Source organism: Camelus dromedarius, chromosome 20 (genome assembly GCF_036321535.1).
Source record: "Camelus dromedarius isolate mCamDro1 chromosome 20, mCamDro1.pat, whole genome shotgun sequence".
Taxonomy (NCBI): Eukaryota; Metazoa; Chordata; class Mammalia; order Artiodactyla; family Camelidae; genus Camelus; species Camelus dromedarius.
This window is the reverse complement of record NC_087455.1, coordinates 7,052,073-7,079,928: the sequence shown is the minus strand read 5'-3', so window position 1 is coordinate 7,079,928 and position 27,856 is coordinate 7,052,073. Positions and strand designations below refer to the sequence as shown.

Sequence of the window (27,856 nt, the reverse complement as noted above, 5' to 3'; positions counted from 1 at the left end):
ACAGAGGGAAGAAAGAAAAAAAAGAGAGAGAGAGGCAGGAAAAGTTTTTTTTCAGAGGAAAATGCAGGGTTTGTCCTTAACCCTGACGTCAGATCTTGCTTTAATAAAACCCCCCAAGAGCCGCGGGGAGAGGCGTATCTGGCGCTCCTGATGGGCCGGGTCAGTCTCGGCCCCGCTCCCCCGAGAGGTGGCTGGATCCTCTGGGCTGCTCCGTAGATGCCTTTGCCACTGACTTCCAGGCATGAGGTGGCTCCTGCCCTGGACGCTGGCAGCAGTGACAGCAGCAGTGGGCAGCGCCCTGGCCACGGTGAGTCCTGCCCGGAGGGGAGCAGAGAGGGGTCCCACCTGGTCCTGCTGCCTGGGTGGGTAGCATGAGAAGGGCTGGCACGCTGCAGGGCAGGGAGGTGCCCACTGAGGGGCAAGGGCGAGGCCCAGGATGAGGAGTAGGGCTGCTGGGGACAGCTGATCCTGACTGGGTTAGGAGGCAGGGCCAGCACCTGGGGAAACTAAACAAACAGGACTCCCACGTCCTTTCGTCGCACTGGGAACTTGGCAGAAAGGGGTGCCCGGAGGAACTGGGAGTCAGCAGGCTTTGACTCTGGGCCTAGGTCTGCCCAGACAGGCTGTGTGGCCTTGGGCTAGCTGCTCACCTTCTCTGAGCAGCATAAAGTGAGGAAGACTGTTGTTAGGAGACTTCTAGAGTTCTTGAGCTTGGAAAACAAGTTGCGAAGTGTTGGAGGTGCGACAGGGAGGGGAGACGGAAAACTCCAAGAAAACTTGGAAGGAAAAATGCCACCTTTCAACAAAAGCAGTCACTTGAGCAAACAATACTTGTGGCGAGTCTCTAACCCCAGCTGCTGCCGCCTTGGCCTTACACAGCCCTCTGCAGTTTAGGAAGCGTGCACATTCAGGTCCTGCATAAGAAGCCCGCTGTCTCGGGGCGCCCTGTGTGTTCTGTCTCTCTGACCTCCATCCCAGGGCGCACCGAGGGGAAGGGAGGGAGGTCAGCACCTCCAAGAAGCCAGGGAGTGAGACACGTGGCAGCCCAGAGCCAGCCTGTTGGCTCCCCGTGTGGAGCGGGCACAGGGCGGGCAGGAGGTGGGCAGCTGGGAAGAGCTTCTGGATCCAAGATCCCACAGCCTGGGCCGGGGACTGCTGCCAGTAGTGAGGCGGCGAGACAGAGGGAGGATGGCAAGGGGGAGTTTGCTACCCACTCACACTGACAGCGTTCTCTGGGATCCATGTGTCCCATTGATGGATGAGGAAACTGAGGCTCAAGGGATAAGCTACTTGCCTGTGAGCTCAAAGATGCTGGTTCTGACTCACCCAGATCTGAGGCTGAGAGCTGATGGCTGACCACAGGCCAGATGCTCGTACGTAGGAGCAGGGTGAGAGACATTCCACCAAGTGCGGTAGTCTGTATAATGAGGGCAGGGAGTGTGTCTGTGTGACTCGCTGTTAAATCCTCCGTATCTGGCACGACTCCTGCCCACAGTTGGTGCAGAACCATCCTACTCCCTCCCACAAAAAAAGGATATTCCACTTTACAAATGAAAGAAATGGAGACAAGGCAAGTAAGGGGCTTGCTCAGGGTCTCAGAGTTAATAAGTGGGAGGGTGCAAATCTTATTCTGCCGAATCCCGCTTTCTTCCAGAGTTTTCCTACAGACTGGAGCAACCAGGAGGTGCCAAATCAGCCTTTATTTCAGGGTTGCTATGTCTGGGAGGACAGGGGGTGGGTGGAGAAGCAGTCAGAGGGGTCGGGTAGCGAGGTCAGAGAGGAAGAGGAGGAGATAAGTATGTGAGGGGTCCAAGTGCACAGGAACCCCACTTACCACCTCAGAGGCTCCAGGGAAGAGGGGTTACAGGCCCCCAGGCTCAGCTAAGGGGACACGCAGCACAGGAGCTGGGAGCCCAGACGGACCCAGGCAGCTGGATGGAAGGAAGGCTTCTGGGAGGAGACGAGGTACCTCTCTTCTGTGTGGCCCCTGCCTGGGGATCTTCTCTGGAGACCCACACTACTCCCCAACACTGTTCTCCAATTCAGGAGCTCCCCGGACAGAGCCATAATGCCCCCAGTGAGAACTGGGGGACAAACGGCAACCCGCACGTTGCTTTAGAGCCAAATTCCATACGTGGCCATCCGCCCCAAACTTACACATAAACAGAGCGTGAGTCTGTGCAGGGTCCCACCGGGAATTTACTGGGAAAAATGATTATAGATGTTCATATGGAAGGAAAAGTGTCTAAGATTCGTCAAGAGGGCTTCGAGGAAGTCTAGCTGTGGAGAGGACTTGCCTTATCAGATAGTAAAACATTATCAAAAGGTCCTGTAACTGAAGGAGGACGCCAACCCAGGAAGAGAGAAATCCAGGAGCCCAAAGGCGTAGCCGAGCACCTCCAGGGCTGTGACACAAGATAGAGGCGTGCTACAGACAGGACCTGGTCCCCCATCCTCATCGCTCTTTTCTTCCTTTTACCTGCACTGAGTGCCCGCCACATGTGAAGAAAAAAGCATTTGGTGGGCACTGCCAAGCACTGTGCCAAAGGCTGTATATTTACACACATAACCTCCTCAGTTTATCCAAAGGACATTTATTAACAGTTCTTAAGCATCTCCTAAATCCTCAGCAATCCTATTAAACAGATGTAATTATCCTCCTTTGTAGATGCAAAAACTGAAGCTCAGAGAAATTAAGTAATGTGCCTGAGGTCACACAGCTAGTAATCAGCGGAGGTGACATTTGAACCTAGGTCCCGCTCTCAACAATGCAGCCTCCTGGCTCTCTGATCCACATGCTTGTACAGGGTCTGTGCCCCTGCAGAGCTTCCAGGCTGGTGAGGCAGGTGACAGCCACTCACGTGTTGGGATGAGAGGCAACAGGTGTGATGCCATCCAGGAGAAGGAGGCAGGGTGCAGGCTCTGCCACTGGCTGGGCCAGCTTCAGCAAGTCCCCTAACCGCTCAGACCTCCGTGTCCCCTCTTGTTCATCGGGGCTGATGACCTCAGCCCCACTAGGCTCCCTGCTGCTGAGGAGTGAGCACAGGACTGCTTGAGGGAAGCCTCTCAGAAGCGCGGGACTGGTAAACATCGCTGTGCTGATAAATGCCGAGGCACACACTAGGTGCCTGGTAGTCGGTATACGGCTGGGACCCGCATCCCTTCTCCCGCAGCAATGAGTCTGGGTGTGCACAGGTGTATAAGGGTATGTGAGTGATCGTGGCTCGTCTGAACATGTAAATCCCCCTGGTGTGTGTGAGCAGGAGGTGATGCCCGTGCTGGGTGTGAAACGCAAACTCATTCTCAGCTCCTCGGACCAACTGCAGAATAACGTGACCCCGGGTACGAGGCACATCCCTTTTAAAAGACGGCAGGACCATAAACGACATGGCTGTTTCACACCTCCTGTCCATAGTGGGGATCTGAGCTAGCACCTCCCCCTCACCCCAGGCCCCACACCACCAGCTCCCTGCTCAGAGCCTCTTCCAGCAACTTGGAGATTCTGTGCCCAGTTCCGGACCTCTCCTGCCACACTTGTCTAGGACGCTGGCGAGAGCTCGACTTGGACGGGCACTTCCCACCTGGGCCCGGCCCTCAGTGAGGGCTTGCCCTCTGGAATGGGCACGGGAGCGGTGCTCCTTGGGAAACCAGATCCTGACCACGGACAGGGCAGTACCTCCAGACATCAGCAGATTCACCTCCTGTGGTTTTAGAAAAGGCCCCTTGCCCCTTGCCAGCAAAGGCGCTGAATGCCAGGTGGCTGTCTTTATCCAAACAGAAACCCTGGAATTCCTCCCAGGAACTTTTGCCATCTCTCTGAGTGGCTGGGAGGGGCTGCCACACACATGGTGGGTTCCACATGGGAGCAGGGAGGCGAGCGAGCAATGGTCCAGGGTGGGATCCCGGGAGGAGCTGGGGGGGATGCCAGCCGCAGCCTGGGAAGCAGAGCAAGGTAGGGAGGCTCACCAGAGAACCGCAAAGCACTGCGGATGTCTGGGGCGGGGCTTCGGCGCGCTGGTCATTCATCCAGCACCTCCTACGGAGCGCCCTCTCTCCCAGGAGCGTGGACGACGATGAAGGCTAACACTGATCCAGTGCTCGCTGTGTTCTGGACAGTGTCCCGAGCATGTGCATATACTGACTCACTTGAAAACCACACACCTACAAGGCAGGCGGCATCATTAGAGTCTAGACCAGCATCGTCCAATTCGTAGCCACTCGCTACGCGAGGCTCCTGAGCACCTGAAATGCAGCTGCTCCCAGCTGAGCTGTAAGAGTAAAATACACACTGGATTTCAAAGGTTTAATGTGAATACAAGAATGTAAAGTTCTCATTATTATTTTTTTTCTTGACTCAGTGTTGAAATAATACCCTTAATATATTGTTAAACATAATAGATTATTAGAATAAATTTCACCTTTACTCTTTTAGTGTGGCTGCTAGAAAAGGTAAACTTCCATCTAGAGCTCCCATTATGTTTTACTAGACAGTGCTGGCCTGGAAAGACACAAGGGTACAGAGAAAGGCTGTAACAGGTGGGGAGGGGAACATACTGAGGGCTCTGATCCTAGCTTCTCCACTTCTCAGCTGTGCACCCTTGGACAAGGAACCCAGCCTTTCCAAGCCAGGTTCTTCATAGTAAAGAGGCATAATACTAGTATTTGCTTCTTGGGTACTAATCCTCTCAGGAGGGTTAAAACATGAAAGGGAGGTGAGGCACACGAAGCCCCAGCTCACCCAAAGGGAAATGGGGACTGGTCCCCATGGTTCTGATAGCGGGGCTGGGGGCATGCCAGCTGGAGTCAAAGCAGTGGCTGCAGACAAGTGCCAGCTCCAAACAACTGAGCAAGCAGGGTTTACAAGGACCCCATGTTCAGTACCAGATGGGCAAGAGGAGGGACAGAGTAATTGGTGGGTTGTGCTGGGCTCAGAGCTGAGGTTGTTCTTCTGAAGATCTCGAGGTTTCCATATCCTGGCCAGCTTCCTGGTACACTTGCAGGGAGTCAGTAAACACGTCTGGATTATCATGTAGGAGAAAGAAATACTGATGATGGTGATGATGACGATGCTGATGGTGGTTATGATGCTGGTTGTGGTGATGCTGGTAGTGATGCTGGTGATGATGGTGGTGGTGATGCTGGTGGTGATGCTGGTGGTGGTGATGTTGGTGGTGGTGTTGCTGGTGATGATGATGGTGGTGGTGATGCTGGTGGTGATGCTGGTGGTGATGATGATGGTTGTGATGCTGGTGGTGATGGTGGTGATGATGATGGTGGTGGTGATGCTGGTGGTGATGATGATGGTGGTGATGCTGGTGATGATAATGGTTATGGTGATGCTGGTGGTGATGCTGGTGATGATGATGGTGGTGGTGATGGTGGTGGTGATGCTGGTGGTGGTGTTGCTGGTGATGATGATGGTGGTGGTGATGCTGGTGGTGATGCTGGTGGTGGTGATGCTGGTGGTGGTGTTGCTGGTGATGATGATGGTCGTGATGCTGGTGGTGATGGTGGTGGTGATGGTGGTGGTGATGATGGTGATGGTGGTGATGATGTTTGTAGGTGAGACTTGTGTCTTACAGCCCCAAGTCAGGGTCCCTTGTCAATGACAGTGGTTTTCACAGCCTATCCACTTCCTTGTTTCATAGATGTTAACACCCCTCCCATGTATCCAGCCCCTTCCTATTTCTAGAGATGTGAGTAACAAAACATTCAGCTCTGTTCCTACCATCGAGGATGGCTCACATGTTAGAGACAGATTTTCACACTAGCACAGGGGACTGTGTTGAAAAATTTGAGAGGGAAGCTTAGAGGGCTGCAGAAGTGAAATGCCAACTCTGGGGCCCTGAGCTGGAATTTCTGGGGAGGCTTCCCCCCACCCCATCCCCAGGCACCTATACTGTGACTGACACTTTGAGATTCTTATGGGCACTTGATTTCCCGAACCACTGAATTAGAGAGACTCTGGTCTCTCCTCCAGCCTTGACATAATCAGCTCCTTCCATAACAAGGGCAGGGTGGAGGGGGGAAGAGAGAGAGAATCAGAGAAGGAACTGGGCCTCTTAGATGTGAGTAATGAACATTCCAGGGGAGGCGGTAAAGTCTGCCTGCTCACCCCACTCCCCTAATCTGGAGGCAAGTCCAGGCTTGAGGCGTGGACCGTGGCTCTGCTCAGCCTTGGTGGGTGTGTGGGGAGGGAAGGAGAGGAAATGAGAGCCCAGGACCAACGGAGAGGAAGGGAGGGGGAGGGGGAGGGGCCCTCCCCTGCCCCTCCCAGAATCCTGAGTTGAGTCTTGGAGTGGAGAGAAGGGGTGGGCCTGCGCCAGGACCCTGCCCAGGGCTGGGCGGGGAGGAGGAAGGAGGTGGTCTAAGGGTAGAGGAATATTCTGAGCAAGCAGGGACTGGTACCCTCCCCTTGGGGCAGAGGGACGTCTTGCTCAGACAGCTAGAGGCCCGGGGAGACTCATCACGGAGACTTTAGACAAGCTACTCGCCCTCCTGGTGCTCATCTGCTAATCTTGAAAGTAAGGAGGTTGGACTTGACCCCAGACTCACTTCCAGCTGGAGCCCCTGTAAGACCTAGTGGCCGGCACTCACACACAGGTGGGCCAGCAGCAGGGCGCAGGTGCCCTAATTCCCGTAGGGGAACTCCTGCTAATGACGCTCTGTGAAGGGTATTGTTGGCCTTTGCGCCTGTAAAGAGGTGTCCCATGTTCTGGGATGTCCCTCTAAATACACTTCCTCCCTTCAAGATGTGCAAACGTCTTCTCCTCTTGGCCCGCATCTCCTCTTTCAGCCCTCAGAGTGCACCCCTGCTCTGGTAAAACTGGAAAGCAGCCACCAGCTTCATCTCTAAGGATCCCACCGTCCTAGTGGTTCCCAGCCAGGCTTGGTCCTTAGATCCCCGGGTGTGGCTGTAAAGAGCAATGCCGGCTCCCCCAGGCCTACTGAGCGGGCTGGCCAGGGGTCCAGGACCCCAGGGTTTTCATACTTTCCACCGCAGTTGATTCTCGAGGTCTTGCAAGTTTGGGAAGCATCCTTGTAGATAACAGGTACCACTGGAGAGCTCCGTCCCTGCCCACCTCCCCATCTCAGTGGACAATGCCTCCATCTGCCCTGTCAGCAACCTGGGGCCATCATCCGCCCTTAGCTCCCCAGACAGTGCCTCCAGCTGCCCACTCCTCCCGGCCGCCAGTGGGAGCAGGGCCCTCCTTCGGCAGAACCCTCCCTCCTGTACCTCCACGACGTTCGTCTGGCCTACAGGTTCAAGTCCAATGAACTCTGTCATCAGAATGATGTGGCATAAACCACAGAGTTTGAATTTAGAAAGGAGATCATATTGAGCCTGTTTCTTAACCTTTCTGAGCATCAGTTTGCTGGTCTGTGATGTGAGGGCATCTACCTCTGAATGTAGTTGTGCTGGAGGACGGGTCAGGTTGAGCACAGAGCCTGCAGCGCACGGGCGCTCCATAAGCATCTCTTTACTGCCTCCTCCGAGACTGGCCCAAGCCTGTTTCCAGCCTCACCCACTGGGGCTGCCCTCCTTCACCTTCTCTCGGACTTCCGTGCTCACATCTGTCCTCCCCGCCGGAGTCCAGGCCCCGTCCAGGAGCAGGGAAGGGAGGTGGGTCAGACTCGGGGCAGTGGAAGGAGGAGAGACCTTATCTGAGGCCCGGCTCAGTCAGAGCTGGAAGGCGCCAGAGGGATGGCCTCGCCCCAGCCAGCCCCATCGAGGGGCCACAGTCTCGGCATAGGGGCTCGAGCCCAGGGCCTCTCACTCCAGGTCCAGCCGTAAGAGCTAAAGATGGTCCTCTGGGTCGTACTGGACAGCTGTTCACCTCTCCCTCATATGCAAAGTAGGCCTGAGCTCCACGGAGGACAGTTTCTTCCACCAATGTCTGTCTGGCTGTTACTCCAGGGCTGGTCCCCTCCTTGGTCATCCCATAGAAAGTCTTGGGATGTGAAGGGTCTCAGATCCTTTTGGTGAATCGAATGAACCAGAAATTAGACAAGAACAGGGTCCCTTAGAGGTCATCAGAGGAGTGTGAGATCCAGAGTCAGTGCTGAGTGTGTACTTTCCTTGCTGGTCTCTTAACCTCGATGGGCCTCAGTTTCCCCATCTGTCAAATGGAGACCATCAGTGCTGCCCATGCAGGGGTTTTGCTCCCCTCTGGCACACAGTTTGGCTGACCCAGGAAAGACCCCCATCTTCTCTCAATGGGCGCACACATCCCAGACATGGCCCTCGGGTCCTTTGGCCGTCGCCTCTGACTGCCATCTCCATGTTCTTGGACCCTAAGCCCCAACAACAGTGGCCACTGGTCACACCCCTGCTCATGCTGCTTCTCAGCTTGGATGCTTTCTCTGCCCTGCTGGTCAATTCTCACTTATCCTTTAAGATGCAGAGCAAATGGTTCCTCCTCCAGGAAGCACTCCCTCCTGCTACACCCCCGCCCCTTCCCTTCTCACCTGGCTCTCATAGCCCCCTCCTAGACTCTGCTGAGACACCCTGCAGTGGGGCCCTTGGGTGTGATGCCTTAGGAGACTGATACTGGGTTCAAATCCCAACTGTGCCACTTGCGAGTGGCCTTGGGCAATTGATTGGACCTTTCCATGACTCAGTTTACTCACCTGTAAACTGGGGAAGATGACTGTAAAAGCAGCCTGCCTCTTAGGCTTATTACAAAAATTAGATGACTTAGGGTATAAACTCATCAAAGAGTCATGAAAGGCAAAGTGCAGGACACGGAGACCTCACTTTTGATCTTGATTCAAAGAAACCATCGCTTTTTTTTTTTTAAAGCTTTGAGATAACCAGTCAAGTCTGAATAGGGACTGAGCGTGCCCTGTAGAGAAAATGACAAAATTGTAACTGATTTTATGGATGTGAGAATGGGGTTGCTTCTTTAAAAAAAAAAAAAAAAAAAAAAAAAAAACTTCTCCATACTTTAGAGACACTCTGTGAAGAATTTCAGGTAAGATCACATGATGTCTGAGATTGCTCTGAAATCCTCAAGAATGAAAAATTACGTGGGTTGGTGGGAACAGAAGAGGAAACAAGATTGACAGGAGTTGATAATTATTGAAGCAGGAATAAGTGAGGTTCATTATATTATCCTCCCAAATTTGTGAGTATTTGAACACACCTCTAACACAGAATGAACACATTTTAAATGTGATTATATACAGTGCTGATTATATACAAATGCCTGCCACTTGCTCTGAGCTCCACGTCAGCGCTTCTCAATAGCGTGGTCACTCTGTAACGGAAGTTAGTGGATGGCTTCTATAAAAGATCGGGTAGTAAATATTCTCAGCTTTGTGGCCTACAAGCTCTCTGTGGAATATTCTTCTGTTTGTTTGTTTGTTTTTGGTTGTTTTACAACCTTTTAAAAGTGTAGCACGCACTCTTGGCCCTTACACAAGTGCTGTGAGCTCGACGTGCCTGTGGGCTGGTGTCTGGTCCTTGCTTTATAACACAGTCACCTTCTTATAGCCCTGTCTCCTCAGGAGGCTGGGCGCCCCCGAGGCTTTGCACTGGGAACTTTGTAAGACACTTCGTGTATGTTTGATGAATGAATCAATGCATGAGGGCTCATCATCTGGAAAGAAACCTGGCTTCCTGCCCCGTCTACCCTCCATAGAAAGTCGACTTCCCCAGCCAGAAGCTCACAAGACTGCATGTTTATAAAACCAATTAGCAGAAAATCTCCACAAACCTTCCACATCCCATGATGCGCAGCCCGGCCAGCGCTGAGTCAGCTGCCAGGCCTTCAGTTCCCTGGAGATCCCGCCGGAGATCCAAGCGTGGCAGGCTCCGGGCAGGGCTGGGGCCTCCGAGCACTCAGGCCAGGCGACCTCAGGGGTTTGAAGCTAAGAGCGTCCCCAGACGGCGGCCCCACGGGCAGGGTATTCCCACCAGGGTCCCAGGAACAGATCCCCAGGGGTACACGCCTCAGGTAGTGTCCACCAAGTCGCACTGTGGCTACCTGTGAGTTACACCAGAAATGTGAGAACGAAGCATGGGGCAGGGTGGGCTACAGGGCATCCCCAGCTCTGGGCCCAGGCCCGGGTCCGCCGGGCCTCTCTTTTCAGTAAAGGCCCGAACAGAACCTGTTTCCAGGCAGGGGAGCCCTTTCCTAAAACCCCCAAGGCCCGGCTGGACCGGCTCAGACCATTTCTGTCTCAACCCTGCCCCCTGGTGGAGCATCTGGGTGCGGCCACCCAAACCCAGGCATGCTGTGCTCTCACGACATCCTTTCTGTTCACTGAGCATTGCCTGGGGTCTGCCAGGAGCAGTGCTGGGCCTCCATGAGACGAGAGCTGAGAGGTGAGCAGACAAAACCGGGCAGGAGCCTGAGCGGGCTCTGGATGCCCGGCCCGGGAATCATCAGGGTACCACCTCCACCTTCCCGTCTTCCCCCGTAAACACAGTGGTGTCTGCAGGGAGTCTACTTGAAGAAGCACATCATAAAAAGAGACTTTTATGTGAACAATGGCAATTTGGAAGCGCCCAAGGCTGTCCTTGACTCTCTCTGTCCTTCCCCCCGCTTTCTGCTCGCTTTATGGTTTTCTTTTTTCACTCATAGCTTCTACTGTGAGAAAAACGATGTAGGCACCCCATGGCAGTGGGTTTGCAATGGCCCCCATACCAAGGCCAAGGGCAGGTGGACAGGTCATGCCATCTTGGGCATTCAAGGTGGCTGATGTCACGTGTGGGTGTGCAGTCACTTTCCCGGGTTGTGGATGTTTGACAAGGCAGCCGGAACTCCAAGGGTCATGCACCAATCCCAGGGGTCCTTAACCCTGTGATCTGAAGGTCTTCCCGCCCTACAAGGACCTTCTCCCGGGATGAAGGTCTGGGAAGTTTTCCACCACTAGATGGCGCCAATGGCAAGGGCTTGGCTCAGCCGAACCAGAGCCCACCCTTCCAGGGCCCCGGGGGTGTCATCACCTACTTTCCTTGTCCAAGGGGGCCTTCTCTGAGCTTCCCTTGAGGAGCTGCATGCCTTGGGGCTCTGGTATGTACTTGGAAAGGAGGCTTCCCTCTGGGGAGCTTTAACTTGGTATGGAGACAGCAGAGTGGATAGTATCCATTAGGAGATGGGAACCTGCCAGATTACAGCCCATCCCAGCTGCACCACAGGCCTCATTCCAGGTCCACAGAGAGAAGTAAAGCTCACATTTTAATAGGGGAGGCAGCACCTGTAACACAACCTGGGAAAGGCATGGAAGGCTTCCTGGAGGAGAGGGCTTTTTTTTATGTCCTCTGCCAACAGTAGGTCCTGGCGGTCTAGGGACTGTCAGAGATGGTCTGGAGGACTCCTAAAGCTCTGGGCCTCCACTGTCACAGATGACAAGGAAAAGGCTCTCTCCATGGGGCCAGAAAGAAGAGTGTGTGTGTATGTGTGTCATTGGTTTCATTGATTTGGAGGTTTGGGGTTTTGTCGTGTCCTGTTGTGTTTTTCGAGGAAAAGCAAATAAGGGCCCGCAAACCAAATGCTTCCCAGGTGAACATAGACTAGCACTTGCCACCCTCCAGAATAATTTGTTCGCTGCCAGCAAATCTGCCTGAAACCAAGCCTAGAGGTAACAAAAGCCTCAAATCAAAATTTGTGTAATGAGCTTTCAGAGGCCTTTTATTTGTCACATCAATATTTACTATACTTGTTATGGGCCAAGCCCAGAACCAGGAGTCCAACTAATCCAGCACTTTGACCTGGACCATCTCTCCTGGCCTCCGATCCTCATAGCCAAGGGCGCATTCACTCACCTCGGCAGAGAGATTCCCGTCCTGGTGTTCAGACAGCCCCCGGGGCTGGCTGGGAAGCCCAGCACTCTGCACGCAGCCTCGCACTGAAACATATCACCTCTCATGACTATCCCTCCTATAAGCTGTGGTCCCATAAGCACAGTAAAATTTTAACTTCATCTTCAAATGCCTATAACTTGAGAGAGATTGTGAGCTCACTCAGCAAATGTTTGTCGAGTGACTGAAAGATCCCAGAGAGGCAGAGGTAAAGGGTGCAGAAATGAAAACTCGGAGAGTCGTTCGTGGCCAGGCCCTGACGTGGGCTGTGTCACCCTGGACATGTCCCTCTGCCTCTTCGAGTCTCGGTTTCCTCCTCAATAAAAGGAAGGAAGAATCTACCTGAATATCTCAGCCTCTGCTGTTCAAGGAATGAAATGCAGATCTATAAATCCACAGAGCAGGGCTCTTCTGCTTCAAGATGGAGGGGGCAACATGTGGGGTCCCCCCACAAGCCCTGGCCCCACCTCCACTAACCTCCGAAATCAGGAGCAATGGTTGAGAAGCCCGGGGACAGGAGGCTCCTTAGTGGGGACCACTGGCCTGGGAGTCAGAAAATGGCCAGAAGCTGCCTTCAGCCCACAGTCTCTGTCCTCAGGCACCGCCCTTCCTCCCTGGGCCTCAGTTTCATCCATTGTAAAGAGTGAGGGGCCGGGATGGCGGTTCAGGGAGGATGCTGAAGGGGGTGGGCAGGTGACTGCATCCCTGAGGTACAGGCAGCTTGAAGCATCTCACACTGGCCTACTCCCCAGAGCAGCTTCCTGTTCTGTTTTTCACGCTGGCCTGTCATCCCGTCCATCATATTTGCCAGATGAAGATGAACATATTGGCTGGGGGATGGGAATGGGTTCTGGCAGGGAGCACAGGTAGGGGGAGTGGAGCGGTCATCCATCACCCTGAGCGCAAAATGAAAAGACCCCCTCTACAAGGCTCGCTCTGGCAAAGGAGCATCACTCCCCTCCCCATGGGGCTCAGGAGCCGTGAGGCTACACACCTGCCACCTGCCGCCACCCACTGCAGCCCTTTCCTGGTGCTCAGAGGGTAAAATAATATTAGGATAATAGGTCAGCTGGCCGAAACCTGGCGTTAAATGTGAGCCAGCTGGCTCTGCGCGCTCTTAAAGGGCCCTTCATGGGGCAGAGAGGGCAGACCTTTAGAGAAGAGCGATGGGGCACTGGCCACACCCCACAGTGTGACCCAGCAGAAGGCAGCGACTACAAGCCCCAGCGCCCCCTGTAAAACGAGGACACTCACCACCCTCCCAGTTTGCAGGGTGGTCAGAAGGGAAGGAAACACACGGGGCTCAGAGATCTGGGGGAGAATCTGCGCTCACCACCCACCAGCAGGGGGATTCTGGCAACTGACTTAGCTTCTCTGAACTCCAGGCTCCTCCGTCCTGTTTGTTTCATTGAGGAGAAAGGAAATGTCTGGCTACCAAAAGCACAGTAGAAAAATATAATTTGATGTAAACCTTTTGAACAGCATGAAGCTGGAAAGATGGCTGCAGGCCTTTGGGCTTTGAAACCCCCGCGGGGCAGCCCCGTTTATATCTGCAATTCCCCCACAGGCCCTCTCTCCAGCCCCCACGGCCATGGCCTCCACTCCGGCACCACTGGAGGACACATCTTCACGCCCCCAGTTCTGCAAGTGGCCGTGTGAGTGCCCGCCGTCCCCGCCCCGCTGCCCGCTGGGGGTCAGCCTCATCACAGATGGCTGTGAATGCTGTAAGATGTGCGCTCAGCAGCTGGGGGACAACTGCACGGAGGCTGCCATCTGTGACCCCCACCGTGGCCTTTACTGCGACTACAGTGGGGACCGCCCGAGGTACGCAGTAGGAGTGTGTGCACGTAAGTGAGACCCCCCTCCACCTTCTGGCCAGCCCCCAGCACCCCCAGGTCTGGCTCGGGGCCCCCGCCCATAGCCCTTTCTCTGGCCAGGCTCCAGTTTTGTGGGCGGTACCCCCCACCCCCACCCCTGTCCATGATTAGAGGCCAGAGGCTGGGCCCTTCCTGAGCAAGGACGGATGCTGCATTTCTCATGTGTCCAGAACCTGGCTTTCTTTCTCTTCTCCATCCTGGAGACACATCCATGGCTGACTCCAGGGAAGACGGAGTCATCAGGAAAGACCAAAGCCTGATTTTGTCCTCTTAGTGGTAGGACATTTTGCGGGATGCCCATGACCTCCCAGGGGGCACTAGGACCCTGCAGAATTCCAGATATTTCAGTAATATTTTAAATTAAAATAATATGGTTTTAAAACATATAGTAGCCTCGACAGAAGAAAAACCAGCAGCCTGCAACCATCCCTTCCTACCACCCACCCCTCTTCCTCCAGTTACTACGGTCACTTTTAACTTTTTAGTCCTTCCTTCTGGTAGTTGCGACTATTCAATATATGTATGTCTTCTGCTATATCTTGACTGGCTTAACTGTGGATAATCTATTAATAGTCCTATATGATAGCTGATAACTTAACTCCATCTTCCAATACCATTGTCAATTTTTGGTTATAAAACACTACCTAACCACTGTTTACAGTATTACGACTTTGTAAATGTTTTTCGCCACAGCATGAGACAGTATATTTGTTTGAATTTCCTTTATGATGAAGCCTTTTGTTTTTCCTGGGGTTTCTAGTTGCCTTTGTTTTTCTTTACTCTCGATCTTTATAACAGCCTCATGTAGGGGGAGAGGCTGTTGTTGTTGTTGTTGTTGTTGTTGTTGTTGTTGTTGTTGTTTGCCCTTCAAGGGCTCTATCATGTCCTTTTTTGTTCCCAGAGACCTCCTTTCTGGGACTTTCTGGTCTCCTGAGTCAGGACTGGTATTCACTTAGCTTGAATCATCCAAGCATTTGTTCAAGATACATGATCTGGCATGATGAAGAGAGGTAACTAGGCATCATGACGCAGAAGCCTAACTTCTGAAAAGTTACACAAAGCCTCATAAACCCAAGAACTCCTTTCTTCCTTCAATGCTGAATCAGGTTTTCCCCATAACTATGACTCTAATACAATCCATTACATATTCCCACACAGCAGAGTCTCTCAAAGCCAGCTAACCCATTATATTTCCTGAAATGGGTTGTTGATGAGGGTTATGCCCATAATTCCAAGTCAGACAATCATGGTTTACCTATGAGCCCTTTCTGCTCTTTTGACATTAGTTCATCCTTCAATTTTGATACCAAGTCATCTGTCTTTAGTTTTCCAAGTAACCGTCATTGATTCTCCCATCTTTCCATTTTTCCCCTCTTTTACTCAGACTCATCAGTAGCCTCACAAAACAGTGTGTTCAAAGAGAACTTGCAACACCATCCACAAAGACACATCTGATGCGTTGATTAAAAATGTGTTTCCTGAGCCCTACCCCAGACTTACTGATTCAAATTCTCTGGAAGTGGGGATGAGACTCTACATCTTTAACAAGCTCCTTCAGTGATTCTCATGCCCAGGTTTGAGCTGATTGCTAATAGATACATCACCCATTGACTCTCCCTTATCCAGGAAAGGAAACCAGGCTGAGCCTTCCTGCACTAGAATCCCCTCCAGTTCTATGAGACTGTCTCATCATCTCTTTCCCCTTTTACAGCTGTTCTTCGAGGTCATTAAAAAGGTAATTCACTGTAATTTTAGTAACCTCTAAAGCTGCATTTATATCTCACCATATGCCTGGCGCCATGCCTTTGTAAACATTCTCTCACAGGCCCAGAGACCGTGCAGCCCCTGGAGCTACCTCTCCTGCCTGCCTTTACCTCCAGGGGCCTGGACAATCCCAACCCACCCCACCCCCACCTCCACTCACCACAGCCTCCCAGCTCCTCCGCGTCGTGGGTCTCGTGTATTTCCTTTCCTGGCCTTTGGAAAGAAAACTATGGTCTTCGAGGGATTTTAATAAGTCTTACACTTGCCAAGGGTCCTCTGGTCATACAGGTTTGCAGACATTGGAATAAATAAAGTTACACAAGTGTTACAGAACTTTTCAGAGGTTTTGTCAAATTCCAAAGGGGAGCCATCGTAGAAAGGCTTTTCTTTCCAAACTTATTTGCACAGTGAGCTCTTGTCCAGGCAGATTTTTACCCAATCAGCCCCCTCCACCATACACACATACACACACACAGAGTCAGATACACACACAGCATGCATACATGTGTAGGTACACACACACACACACACACAAATTCACTAGTGTTCTACTGAACATCTTCCCAGAAATGCTGCCATTGTGTCTGAATTCGTGGGACCTTAATGCAAGAAAGAGGGGAATCCAGGATCTGAAGTCTATAGAGAAGAAGGTGCTTCAGGGCCAGAGGAGAAAGAGGAATAAAAATTCCTCTACATAAATAATCTTTCAGCAAATGGCCAACAACCAATAGACGCTCCCCAGGACAGGGTAAATCTGTCCTTAGAGGTGTGTATGTAACTAGGCCAGGACAAGGTAGTGAAAATGAGCAATTGCACCAGTAACTCAAAGAAAAGATGGTGGGGACCATGGGAAACTACTGAATGCAAGCTTTGGCTATCGGAGGTCAACCCTACTGGGCTCCAGCCACTGTGGCAGAAAAGTGAGCTCGGTCTGGTCCAGTTCGCTCCATTTTCAAGAGAATCCAGGAATCCAGACTTGTGTATGATTTGGCAACATTGGCAACACATTCAAAAAAAATTTTTAGAACATTCCATGGGCCAAAATAAATACATCTGTGGGTAGAGAGTGACCTCTGAATTAGACTGTTCGGCTATTTCGGCTGTACAAACACGACTCTGCACTCAGTGCAGCTGGGTCAGGCTGGAGGGTGGTGTGGTTTGCTGGAAGGATCATGAAACTTACAGGCAGACAGACTGGGGCTTTGAATCCTGGCCCTGCCACTTGCTGGCTACGTGACCTTGGACATGTCACTTAAGGAGCTCACCTGGCGGTTGAGGATAAACCAAGGATTTCGTTAGAGCCCGAAATGTGATTGCCTGCTTTTGGTTGTTGTCTCATGTGCCTCAACTTTTCTTCATTGAAGTCACTTTAGCCCCGTTCGTGGTCACCCTCAGAGTCAGGGGGCAAGTTGGGTTCCAAGCTCGGACTCCCCAGGCTGAAGAGTGAGGGAACAGAAAACTCACCCATGGTGTTTGGAGCTAGACAACCTAAGTTCAAACCTCAGTGCCATAATTAACTAGTACTTTGGTTTTAGGAAAGCTGCTTAACCTAAGTGTCAGCTTCCTCATCAAGGAAAATGCAGCAAATAATGCCTGCCTCTTTGGGTGGCTGGGAAGCCGCACACTAGACACATGGTAGAAACCCAGTACAGAGTAGGGCTCAGCCCACCTGACATCCATCCACCCATCCATCCACCCATCAGTTCATTCGCATGGTGAATGCAGGTTAGTGATAGTCCAACAATGCGGGTACAAGACATGGCCCACGTCCCTGCTCCCAGGCAGCGGACAGTCCACTGGGGGTTGGTGAGAGGAGGGAAAGTCCAGGCAGCACAGCAAGGCGACCTGAGCTCCTGGAAGTCCTTCAGTAAGAGGAAAGCTCTCCAGGCCGTGCCTGGACTCGCAAGTCTGAGATTAGATAGGAGATGGTGAAGGGAACGTGGCCGGCTTCACCTTCTAGCCTGGAGCTGGTCTTTCAACTAGTTAGAAAGTGAATAAGGGAGGGGCCCCAGAGTCCACCGATGCATAGCGTCCCTCCCTTGCCCCACCCCCAAAGCTCCCAGGAGAGCAGGAGCAACTCTAGATGCAGTGGTTCCCATCCTGGCTGCGAACTAGATTCACTTGGGGAGCTACCAAGGCAAATAAAAAACAACCCCAAAGCCCAGGTCCGCTTCCATATACTGGGGCATGGCGTGGGCATCAGAATTTTCAAGAGCTCCCCCGGGGGCTGCCGTCCTGCAGCTGGCGATGAGAACCACTGTGCTAAGCACTCCCGGGCACCCAGCACTGCCTTCTGCATCCAACGTCCACCCACACAGGGCAGAGACGTGGGCTTTATTTAGCACACTCCCTTCTCCCGCACCACCCTGCCGCCAACACACCCTGGCACAGGCAAGCACACACTCCCTGGAGATCCAGAGAGTGCCATCAGGGGTGACGCAGAAGGCGGGGACTGGTGATTCACCCCATGCTTCCTCTGCTTTGTTTTGCTCTGTTTTCCTATTTCCACTCCTTTACTGGTGCCTGGTGGAAGGAAATGGACAGTGGAGTCAGAGCCCCTGGGCTTGGGGCACAGCTCCATCCTTCACCAGCTGGGTGACCTTAAGCTGATGAATCACTGTCCCTCCTGGCCTGCCAAAGGAAGACAACAACGCTCTCCTGGTGGAGCCACCAGGAGCACTGTGTGAGAGAATGGATCAGACGGTGCCTGGCCCGAGATCAGATGGGCAGTGATTGTTAGTGCCTTTCCTTCCTGCAATTCCTCCGGCACAGTCACCTCCCAGGAAACCCAGCAGTCGCTCGGACATTCCCACAGGCTGTGATCCTGCCCCTGCTGCTCCACTGAGTCTCGCTCTGCTGCCTTGGGCACATGACTTAACCTCGCTGAGACTTGGTTTTGCCACACATAAAAATGGAGGTGATGACACGGTAGATTTTCCTTATGGGATCAAGTCAGCAGTGCAAGGAAGCCTAACACAAAGCAGGTCAGGCAACCGAGAATCTTCACTCCTGTTGGATATAGGGGTTATTATTATTATTAATAAGCCACCTTCAGGTGACACCAGGAAAAGAGCTGGAACTACTGGCAGATTGCAGATGCCAGACTAGCCCTCCTTGGGGGCATGCCCTTGCTGCCCTGGGCTCTCTGCCTTCACTTCCACTTCTCCTAGGGTGGGACCTTGCATCAAGGGTGGGGATGCTGACCGGGGCCCAGCAGCCCCACATCTCTCCTGGAACTTGCAGAACCAGCTCCACCCGGCCACTCTGATGTCAACCAGGCACCTCATGTCTAGTGAAGAACTTGAGTCACCCCACCCCACCCCAACCCTGCTCCTCTGAGGACAGAGCATCACTCTCCTGCCAGGGCTCAGGACCGGGAACTAGGAGTCACTCTTGACTCCTCCCCTCTCATCCTGGCATCCCATCTGTCAGCGAGCCCTTTCTCTTCAAGACTCTCTGTCCCTCTCTGGTCCAAGCACCACCATCTCTTACTTGGATTACTGCTGTGTCCTTATTCAGTCAATCTAGTCTCAGCTCAGCACCATGAGTGATTTCGTGAAGCATAATGCGTATCCTTGATTCAACAGTTACTGAGCACCTACATGTCAGCTTCAATTCTAGGCACCAAGAACTCTGCATTTTCCTCTAAGCTGCAGGGAAGCTGTCTCTCACCGCATCTCCTGCCTCCTGCCTTCTCGCTCTCTCCCCTGCCCTCCCCCACATCCTGGGGTGCTCCCACCTCAGACCTTTACACCTGCAGCCCCCTCCCTGCCTGGAAGGCTCCTCCCCCAACACCTGGGTAGCCTACCTCCTCACCTCTTTCCCATCTTTGCCGAAGCATCATCACCTCAGCAAGGCCTTGCCTGCCCACCGATTTAAATCTGCGACCCCTCCACCTCCCCACCCCCAACTCCCTCCAGCTTTACTTTGCTCCCTAGCACTTGCCCCCATCAACAAGTATGTTGATCTTCTAGAAGGAAGATCTTTTGTCTGTCTTCTGTCACCCCCACTACAACGTAAGCCCTATGAGGCCAATGTAAGCCCTATGAGGCCAAGCCAGTCACAGCTAACCCCCCCCCCCAGAACACTCGTAGATCTGCACTGGATGAATGAAGTCTTTGTTCCAAAGTGTTGCCGTTGGTTTTACATCATATCTGGCCCTTCTCAGAACCATGATCTAAAAGCAGACAATTACCAGGACTTGGCTTTGTGCCACTTACTGGGGACAGGACAAGGGGCTCGCCATATGAGTCCTGTTGACTGAAAAAAAAAAAAAAGTACAGCCTAAAAGTTAAGAATTATGTTTCATTCAGAGGACTTTCTGAGCACTTCAAGTCCAGGAGGCAGCCCCGCACATCACTCTGAGGGGCTGCTCCGAAGAGGTAAGGGAGGCGCCAGGATGTAGAGGAGATTTTGCAGTAAAGACTGGGTATTTGGAACATCAAAATATAACTGGGAATTAAAGAACACAGACATCTCAAGTTAATGAATTAAGTACTTTTCTATGTGTGGGGAAGTGCAAAGGTCTGGGCTCCCTGAAAACATGCCTTTGATATGCACTTTGGCTATTTAGGGCCACTATCCTGTTCTTTCCCATCCTGAGTCCCCTCGGGGCACTATTGGGGGCAGCTGAAGTGGCTGAGGGCCTGGCAGCCATCCCGACTTCCCCCCAGCACACATCAGGGGCAGCGGTAGTGGCCAGTGGCTTCATGGCTGTAGCATCCTTTGTTCGCTGATACAGCCATCAACATCTTTCGTTCACGGCCCTTATCCCAGGCATGCGATTGCCTCTCACTCCAAGGCCAGCCCTCCAGTCCGGCACCGGGTGGTATGCCAGGGGTGGCGACTGAAGCTGTACAGGAACTGGCCCTCCGTCTGTTCAAGTCCCACCCAATTCCGCGCCGCGCCACCGCTCCACACTGCTCTGCCTTTGCCCTCGGCCCCTGCCCCTCGGCCCCTGCCCCTCCCGGACGGGGGAGCCCTGGAAGGGGGTGGGGGGGTGGGGGCTGGGTCCTGCCGGCCCCCCCCCCCGAGCCCGCTGGCCTGACGCAGCCGCGCCTGTGTCCGCAGAGGTGGTCGGCGTGGGCTGCGTCCTGGACGGAGTGCGCTACGGCAACGGCCAGTCCTTCCAGCCCAGCTGCAAGTACAACTGCACGTGCGTGGACGGCGCGGTGGGCTGCACGCCGCTGTGCCTGCGGGCGCGCCCCCCGCGCCTCTGGTGCCGCCGCCCGCGCCCGGTGCGCGTGCCGGGCCGCTGCTGCGAGCAGTGGCTGTGCGACGACCACGACGCCAGGAGGCCTCGCAAGACGGCGCCGCGCCACACGGGTGCCTTCGGTGGGTGCGGGGAGTGGGGCTGCGGGGAGGGGCGGGCGGGGTGCTGCCTCGAGCCCCTGAGTCCCATCCCCCGTCCACCACGCAGGAGCGGTGTGACCTCGGGAAAGTCGCATTTCCCCTGGGACCTTATTTCTCCGTGGGTGAAATGAAAATGCTGCCGGCTGTCCTGTCTGTCACATGCGATGCTCCTTGCGGAAAATGAGGAAGTGCTGGGTGAGGGAGGAAGTAGACACCTGCGATTGCCTAGTTTCCTATTTAAGAGGTTAGGTGGGGAGGGGTGGAGGTGGTGTGTGGGTACCCGGAGGAGAGGCTTGAGCAGCAAGTGCAAGGGCAGGAGAGGGAGTCCACGGCTTCCCCCTCACTAGGGATGGATGTACAGGTGAGGCTTCACCAGATAAGCCAGCCCAGAGAAAGCTCCAGAAAGGGAAGACTGGGGCAGGCCTGTTTGTTTCATCCACAGATTATGGAGCCTGCCCAATGCCAGACACTTAGCAGGGACCAAATCAATGTTGGTCATACAGACGGATGAATGAATGCATGCATGCGTGGATGGAGGGGTGGGCTCAGGAGACCTCAACAGGGGCAGTGGGAGCAGAGGCTTTAAGGAAGGAGCAGATGCAAGCGCCATTGCCTGAGTAAGACCGAAGGTCTTGGTGTCAATGCAGTGCGTGGGGTGGAGGAAAGAGAGGAGCAGCAGATGATTCCCAGGGCTGGTGGTTCCCTAGGACAGGATCCAAGGAGTACGTTTGGGAGGAGATCTCCCTTGTTTAAGATGGGTTGAGACTGAGGCTGGGCGGGGTGCCCTGCCCATGGGTAGGATCACCCAGAAGCATCCTTGGGGACAGCATTGGAGGCGGAAAATGGGGTAGAGAGAGAGCTCTGAAGTCACCTGGAGCTGCTGACGGCCTAGGTGTAACGTGTAGAGTGAGAGAGAGGGGCCTGGAGTGGACGTCTTGGGGGGCTGACGTGTGAAGGTGGACAGAAGAGGAGGCCGAGAGGGGGACAGGAAGCAGAGCCAGGGATGTTAAGAGGAAGACCAGGAGCGTCTGACGACATGGAAGGCAGCAGATGAGGACACTTCTGGAAGGAAAGTGTCTATCAGACAAGTGACATGATGGGGCAAAGAAATGGCAATGGAGTTTGGGGGTTCTGAGGGTACTGGTGACTTTGTACAAATTACAAGTGCACGGAATTGTTCAGGGAGACTGCATAGAGCAGGGTTTCTCAACCTTGGTGTACAAGGGTCAGCCCGGACGGCAGAGACCTGCCCCCAGGCTGCCCGCCTTCTGTGGTCTGACTGGACCAGGAAGGAGGGTGCCCCCCCACCTACCCCTCATACAGGGATGCACAGCCTCTCTGGGTGGGGCTTGGGGTACCCCCACTAGGCTGAGCAGCCCCATGGAGCAGCAGCCCCCTGTCCCTGTAGTGGGGGGGAGCTCTGTCCCCAGCAGGCCCAGACAGCAGTCCCACCAGGAAACTCAGCAGAGCCACAGGAGGGTCACGGTGGGGGTGGGGGGCAGTGGCTGTCTGCCCATTGTGTCATTGTGTGTGGCCCAGTGACCCCATTCTGACCGAGCACAAGCAGAGCCCCTGCCGAGTGGGTGACCCAGAAACCAAAGCTCCTTCATCCTCCGAAGCAAATCCCTCCCCACGGCCTGCCTCCCTCCCTCCCGCTGGTTCCCAGCCCCAGCTCATCCCAGCCCAGCCCCTCTTCTCTTCTGTGCTCAGAGGCCTCTCTTTTCTTTCTCCTGTCTCTCAGAGGTCCTCTTCTCTCACTCCTTCCTTCCTGCACTCATTCATCCACGTCCCCTGCACACCCATCATCTCTGCCTGCACCTCTCTGGCTTCTGTGCATGTGTGTGTCAAAGTGAGACTGGCTTCTTTGGGTCTTTCTCCTGTGTCTTGTTCCCTCTTTCTGTGGGATCTCACCTTTGTCTTACTGACTTTTTACCTGCCTCTGTGCCTAGCTCACTCCATTCTCCACTTCCATTTTCTTACTAATTGAGCGCCTACCACACAGAGCAGGATGCCGGGATACACTCATTAACAGAACCATCCAAGAGCTGGTGTTTATTTGGCCAACAGTCAAGCAACTGCACAAGCTCACATTTACCAAGGGCTTACTGAGGGCCAGGGACAGCTTGAGTGCTGTCACATATGTGCGCTGATCTTTTCTGTCCACCGCCAAGGACAGGCGGGAGGGAGGTGCGATTGTCAACCTGGGGCATGGAGGTGGGAGCTAGCTTATTGGAAGCTATCCAGCTACTAAGTGACCACACTCAGAATTGAACCTATGCCATTTGTCTCTGAAACCTGGGTGTCCCCTGAACCCCTCAACATCACCCAGATGAAATGCTAGTACCAAGGTGCTACTGCGTAGACTCTCCCCTGTGACCTTCCCCAGGTAAACATAATCTCCACAGGGACGGGGATGGTGTCTTTTTAACCTTTTATTCCCAGCACCTTGCAGATGTCTGGTGTGTACTCAGTCAATATCGGGACCGTTTTACGGCCATACCAGCCCCACCAGGCAGATGTTACTGCTCCAATGAGGAGCGCGAGGCCCAGAGTGAGTTGTCTAGGATCGCCCAGTCTGTAGGTGGTTGAGCAGGAACTGAACTCTGGTCCACCTGTCTCTTCAGATGGTCTTCTCTCCGGAAAAGCATCAGGAGCTCAAGACAAGTCCTCCTCTCACTAGGAATCCACTCTTGGTGGTGGGAACCCACCCCCTGAGTTAGAGGGCAGCTTGCCCTCCTGTGGGGAGGGGCACCCCACCTCTCTCCTCTCCGAGGTTCAGGGGCCCCAGCCCTTAGGGCGGTGATGGTGGGGACTGGGGGCTGGTGGAGGCGGGAGGCTCACCAGGAATCTGGCTTCCTCCGCAGTGGCCGCAGGTGAGGTAGAGCCCTGGCACAGGAACTGCATATCCTACACCAGCCCCTGGAGCCCCTGTTCCACCAGCTGCGGCCTGGGGGTCTCCACTCGGATCTCCAACGTCAACGCCCGGTGCTGGCCTGAGCAGGAGAGCCGCCTTTGCAACCTGCGGCCGTGTGATGTGGACCTCCAGCCACACATTAAGGTGGGTCCACCTCCCAGGGTGGGGCAGGCATCCTGGATGTAACAGACAAGCCTGGCTTTGAGCCTGGCTCCTGAGCGTCCTTGTGGGGGTCATTTGTAAAGTCGGAATGATCAAGCCCACATTGGAGCAGTTATTTGGGATAGCACGTGTCACCAGGTTGGCTGGGTTGTGAATTTCATTCAGTGGAAGTGGTAACCATGTTATTAGAATCAAGGTCGCTCTGGAGAGAGCCCGGGGATCCTCAGACATGCTCTCCTGAGACGATTCTGAGGGACCCTCCCTGACTGCCCCTCTGCTCCCGGGCCAGCGCACACCCGCGGGCTCGGGCATGACCACCACACTGGGGGTACGGGGCAACAGGGCTCAGGAGGGCTGGAGTCAAATGCCTGTTTGCTGCTGATTGCATGTGCCTGTGGCCAATCTCTTTGCATCTCTGAGCCCCAGTCCCCTCATCGGTAGAATCTTAGAATTGAACTCAGATATCCCTTCTAGCTTTGAGAGTCAAAGATAATTAAAATAAAGGATCAGGGATGTAGCGGAACACAATAGACTAAGACCCAGTTCTCAGAGTTAGAAATGGATCTGATTTTCTTAACTTAGGGCCTCCTCGCTTATGCCTTAGACTGGTGTGATATGTGATATGCCTTGGTATCATTCAAAAAATAAAGAAAAAGAAAAACTCAGCCCTGATTCCATTTTTGGAGCTCCAGTGATTTCTTGGATATGCTGAGGAGATGGTTGCCCTGTGGACAAGACAGCCTGCTTCCCACATTTTCTCCTGGACAATCATCTCCATGGCAGTCAGCTGGGCCCTTCTGCCTCCTCCTTGTCTTTCTCCTCTTTGTCTCGCTTCTTCCTCTCAGATTATTCACCCTTCCAGACTAGCCTTTGTCGTCTTGGTGCTTGGAGCACAGTTGGTACTCAGCAGACATCTCTGAGTTACCGGCAGCAGGAGAAACAGGAGCAGAGTCCTAAGCTGGGTGAATGCACAGTGCATTCGAGGTAGAGGTGGATTTACCGTAAAGCTAATCCAAATTCCCTGCTGTTGGCTCATGATTTCCATCCAAGTTCATTTCCGTAATTATGTGCCTAAGATGGCTCTTAGATTGTATAAACCTCAGGCCCCAGACTGTAGCCTGGGTCTGCTCTACCTCCATTTCTGGCATGAAGCTGGTACGTTGTAGACCCCAACAACCAAGAGTCCAATGAGTTTAGTAAGTGCCTACTGTATACCAAGCACAAATTAGACTGGAGAGACACAGAAAGAGCCCCACTCTTGAGTGGCCTGCAGCCCAGGGGAGAGACAGAGCTCTCTTTAAATAATGCCAGTCCAGCTGAATCAGTTGCACAGGAAGGGTGTGTGTGAGAGGCTGTGGGAGGCAGAGGAGGAGGGGGTAGGGTAAAACGCACTTCCCCAGTCATGGAGGCCATGCTGGCTCTGCCACTAACTAGCCGGGGGCACTGGGTTGCCTGAAGGAGCCACAAAGGCAGTCTGTGTTGGTGAAACTGATGAGGGACTGGGTGTTGCCGCAGAGGAGATGCAGGAAGGAAGGGAAATTGGAGGTTGAGAGGTACCGTCTCAGCAAGGCTGTCCCTTTCTGTGGTCCTCGGTTTCTTCCCGCATAATACAGCGGGGTCTTGCTGTACTGGGGGCAGTTCTTCCTACTTGGAAGATGCTGCGAATCTGCAAGTCAGGAGTGCGTGGAGAGTGAAAAGGGAAGGCTTGAGGGCTTGGAGGGAAGAAAGTGGTTGTTGATCTCAACTGAAGCCTCCTTTTCCTGCAGGAAGGGAAGAAGTGTTTGGCTGTGTACCAGCCGGAAGCGCCCGTGAACTTTACGCTCGCCGGCTGTGTCAGCGCACGCTCCTACCGGCCCAAGTACTGTGGGGTCTGCACAGACAGCAGGTGCTGCATCCCCTACAAGTCCAAGACCATCGACATCTCCTTCCAATGCCCCGATGGGCCTGGCTTCTCCCGCCAGGCCTTGTGGATCAACGCTTGCTTCTGCAACCTGAGTTGTACGAATCCCAACGATATTTTTGCCGACTTGGACTCCTACCCTGACTTCTCAGAAATTGCCAATTAGGCAGGGACAAAACACGGGCTTGAGACCTGGCCCAGTGCTTGCAAAGCAGCCAGCCTTCTGAGGCCCTCACTGAGCCTTCTTTTGTCCACCTCCCACTCATTTCTAATTACCCTGATCCAGACCCGTGGGCCCCTTTCCTGTCTCCAGCCACCCAAAGCACCCATTATATTATGGTGCTGCTGAGGCCCAGACCGTGGGTCCTCTCCTCGGCAGCATTCTCCATACCCTTCAAAGAAAGTGGCTGTCTCCAGCTGTTCTGGACAGTACCCAAGCTGGATCCGGCCCATCCAAGTCTCTGCAAGTCCTCCTGGATCTTGCCCAAGTCCCAAGGAACAGGATCAGCTAGACATTCAGTATCACTCGTTCCCTCTTTAGATGCCAGGCCACTAGGCTCCTTGGGTCCATTCAGAAGGACAGATGGGGTTTAGGACAGCAGAACGGTCCATTATTTGCCAAGCAGCACTCTAACAGACAGTGCTGACTGCAGCACACCAAAGTGTCTCTCATTCCAAAGATTTGTGCATCCTAAGGTCCCCAGGCACATGCCAAGTGAGGTGAATGGTTGTTTGGTTTTGTTTTTTAGTGGAAAATTGTATTCATTAATCTGGGCATTGTTGAAGTTAAGTTTCTCTTCACCCTTACACTGTGAAGGGTGTAAATTGGGTTCATCCCAGTCAGAAAGGCAACTCGAGAAACTTCATTCTTATTCCTGGGAAAAGCTCCCAGTCAATACTCCAGGGTCAGAGCAAGGCCAGTTTTCAGAAGGAGCGATTGAACTCAGCGCTGGATCTGCCGCTCGTGGACAGGGCGTTGGGCAACTAGCCAGGCTCTTCCTCACATCTGGCCCCTCTCCCTGCTTGGGGGCTCGTGGGAGTTGGTGGAGTCCCCTGGGATGATGTCTCTGACTCCTATGACATTTCTCTGCTTTTGGGGAGTCTTGGGAGAGGCCAGACCTGCCTGCAATGATGGAGACAGGTCCAGGTGAGGTTGAATTAAACCAAGAAGTGGGTCTCTTTCTGCCTCAGTGACCCATTTCACAGACTGTGGGTCTGCTGACCCAAACAACCCAGTTCTGGTGTGAAGACAGAGGTTTACCAGTTGTTCTGAAACAGAATTTTATTTAACAGGGATGAAAAGCCAAAAGGGTTTGAAGCTAAAAGGAAGAGAAAGTTGTTATTAATGGAAATGAGGCTGTTATTTATTTTATTAGTAACGCATAGGTACTTACGGCCGGAGTTCTCTTATTTAATACCTTCTGCACATCAGATGTTGTTCTCAGCGCTTCACATACGCCATTACCCTAGCTCATGGGAACTTCGAGGTCATGTTGAAAAGTGTCTGTTGTTATTTCTGTTCTTACAAATGTGAAATGGAAGCTCAGAAAGATAAGGGAGCTTGACTAAAGACACCCAGCGGGTCAGTGGGGGAGTTAGTCCAAGTCAGGCTGACTCTGTAACCCATATTTCCCCCCTATTTTTAGAGCTTCCAAATGTGTCTGAGCAGGAAAACATGCTGGGCTGAGCGACTTCTCGCTGTCGTTGTTGGCTCTTATTCCTGTCTTTCTAGCTCCTTTCCCAAGACAAGAGAGTGTCTGATTATTTAGGTCCCTACTCACCAAACAAAATATGGGATTAAACAAAAATCCATGAACCCCCAGCACATCGTCCCCTCCTTCCGAGCAGAACCAGCTCTCATCACACATTTAAAAGGATGATTTTGTTTATCCAGGGCTGCAGACCCAGTGAAGCTGCAGTTACCCATGAGGGAGCTCTGGGTGGTGTGCGGAGGGATTTCTAGACAGGGAACAAGGACTGAGAATGTGCTCGCCTTACTGTGACCTCCTGAATGCCCAGTGCAAGGCATACAGTGGTGCTTAATATGTATCTGATGAATAAAGGAAATTGTATGTGTT

General features: G+C 53.2%; 1 protein-coding gene across 1 annotated transcript; it reads left to right on the top strand.

Annotated features, from left to right (window-relative positions):
- On the top strand, positions 1 to 27,856 carry CCN4 (cellular communication network factor 4). Its single transcript, XM_031439661.2, has 5 exons — positions 1 to 307; positions 13,377 to 13,656; positions 20,521 to 20,784; positions 23,667 to 23,860; positions 25,645 to 27,856. Exons 1-5 carry the CDS (start codon positions 242 to 244, stop codon positions 25,942 to 25,944), a joined length of 1,104 nt encoding a protein of 367 aa, XP_031295521.2. The 5' UTR covers positions 1 to 241; the 3' UTR covers positions 25,945 to 27,856.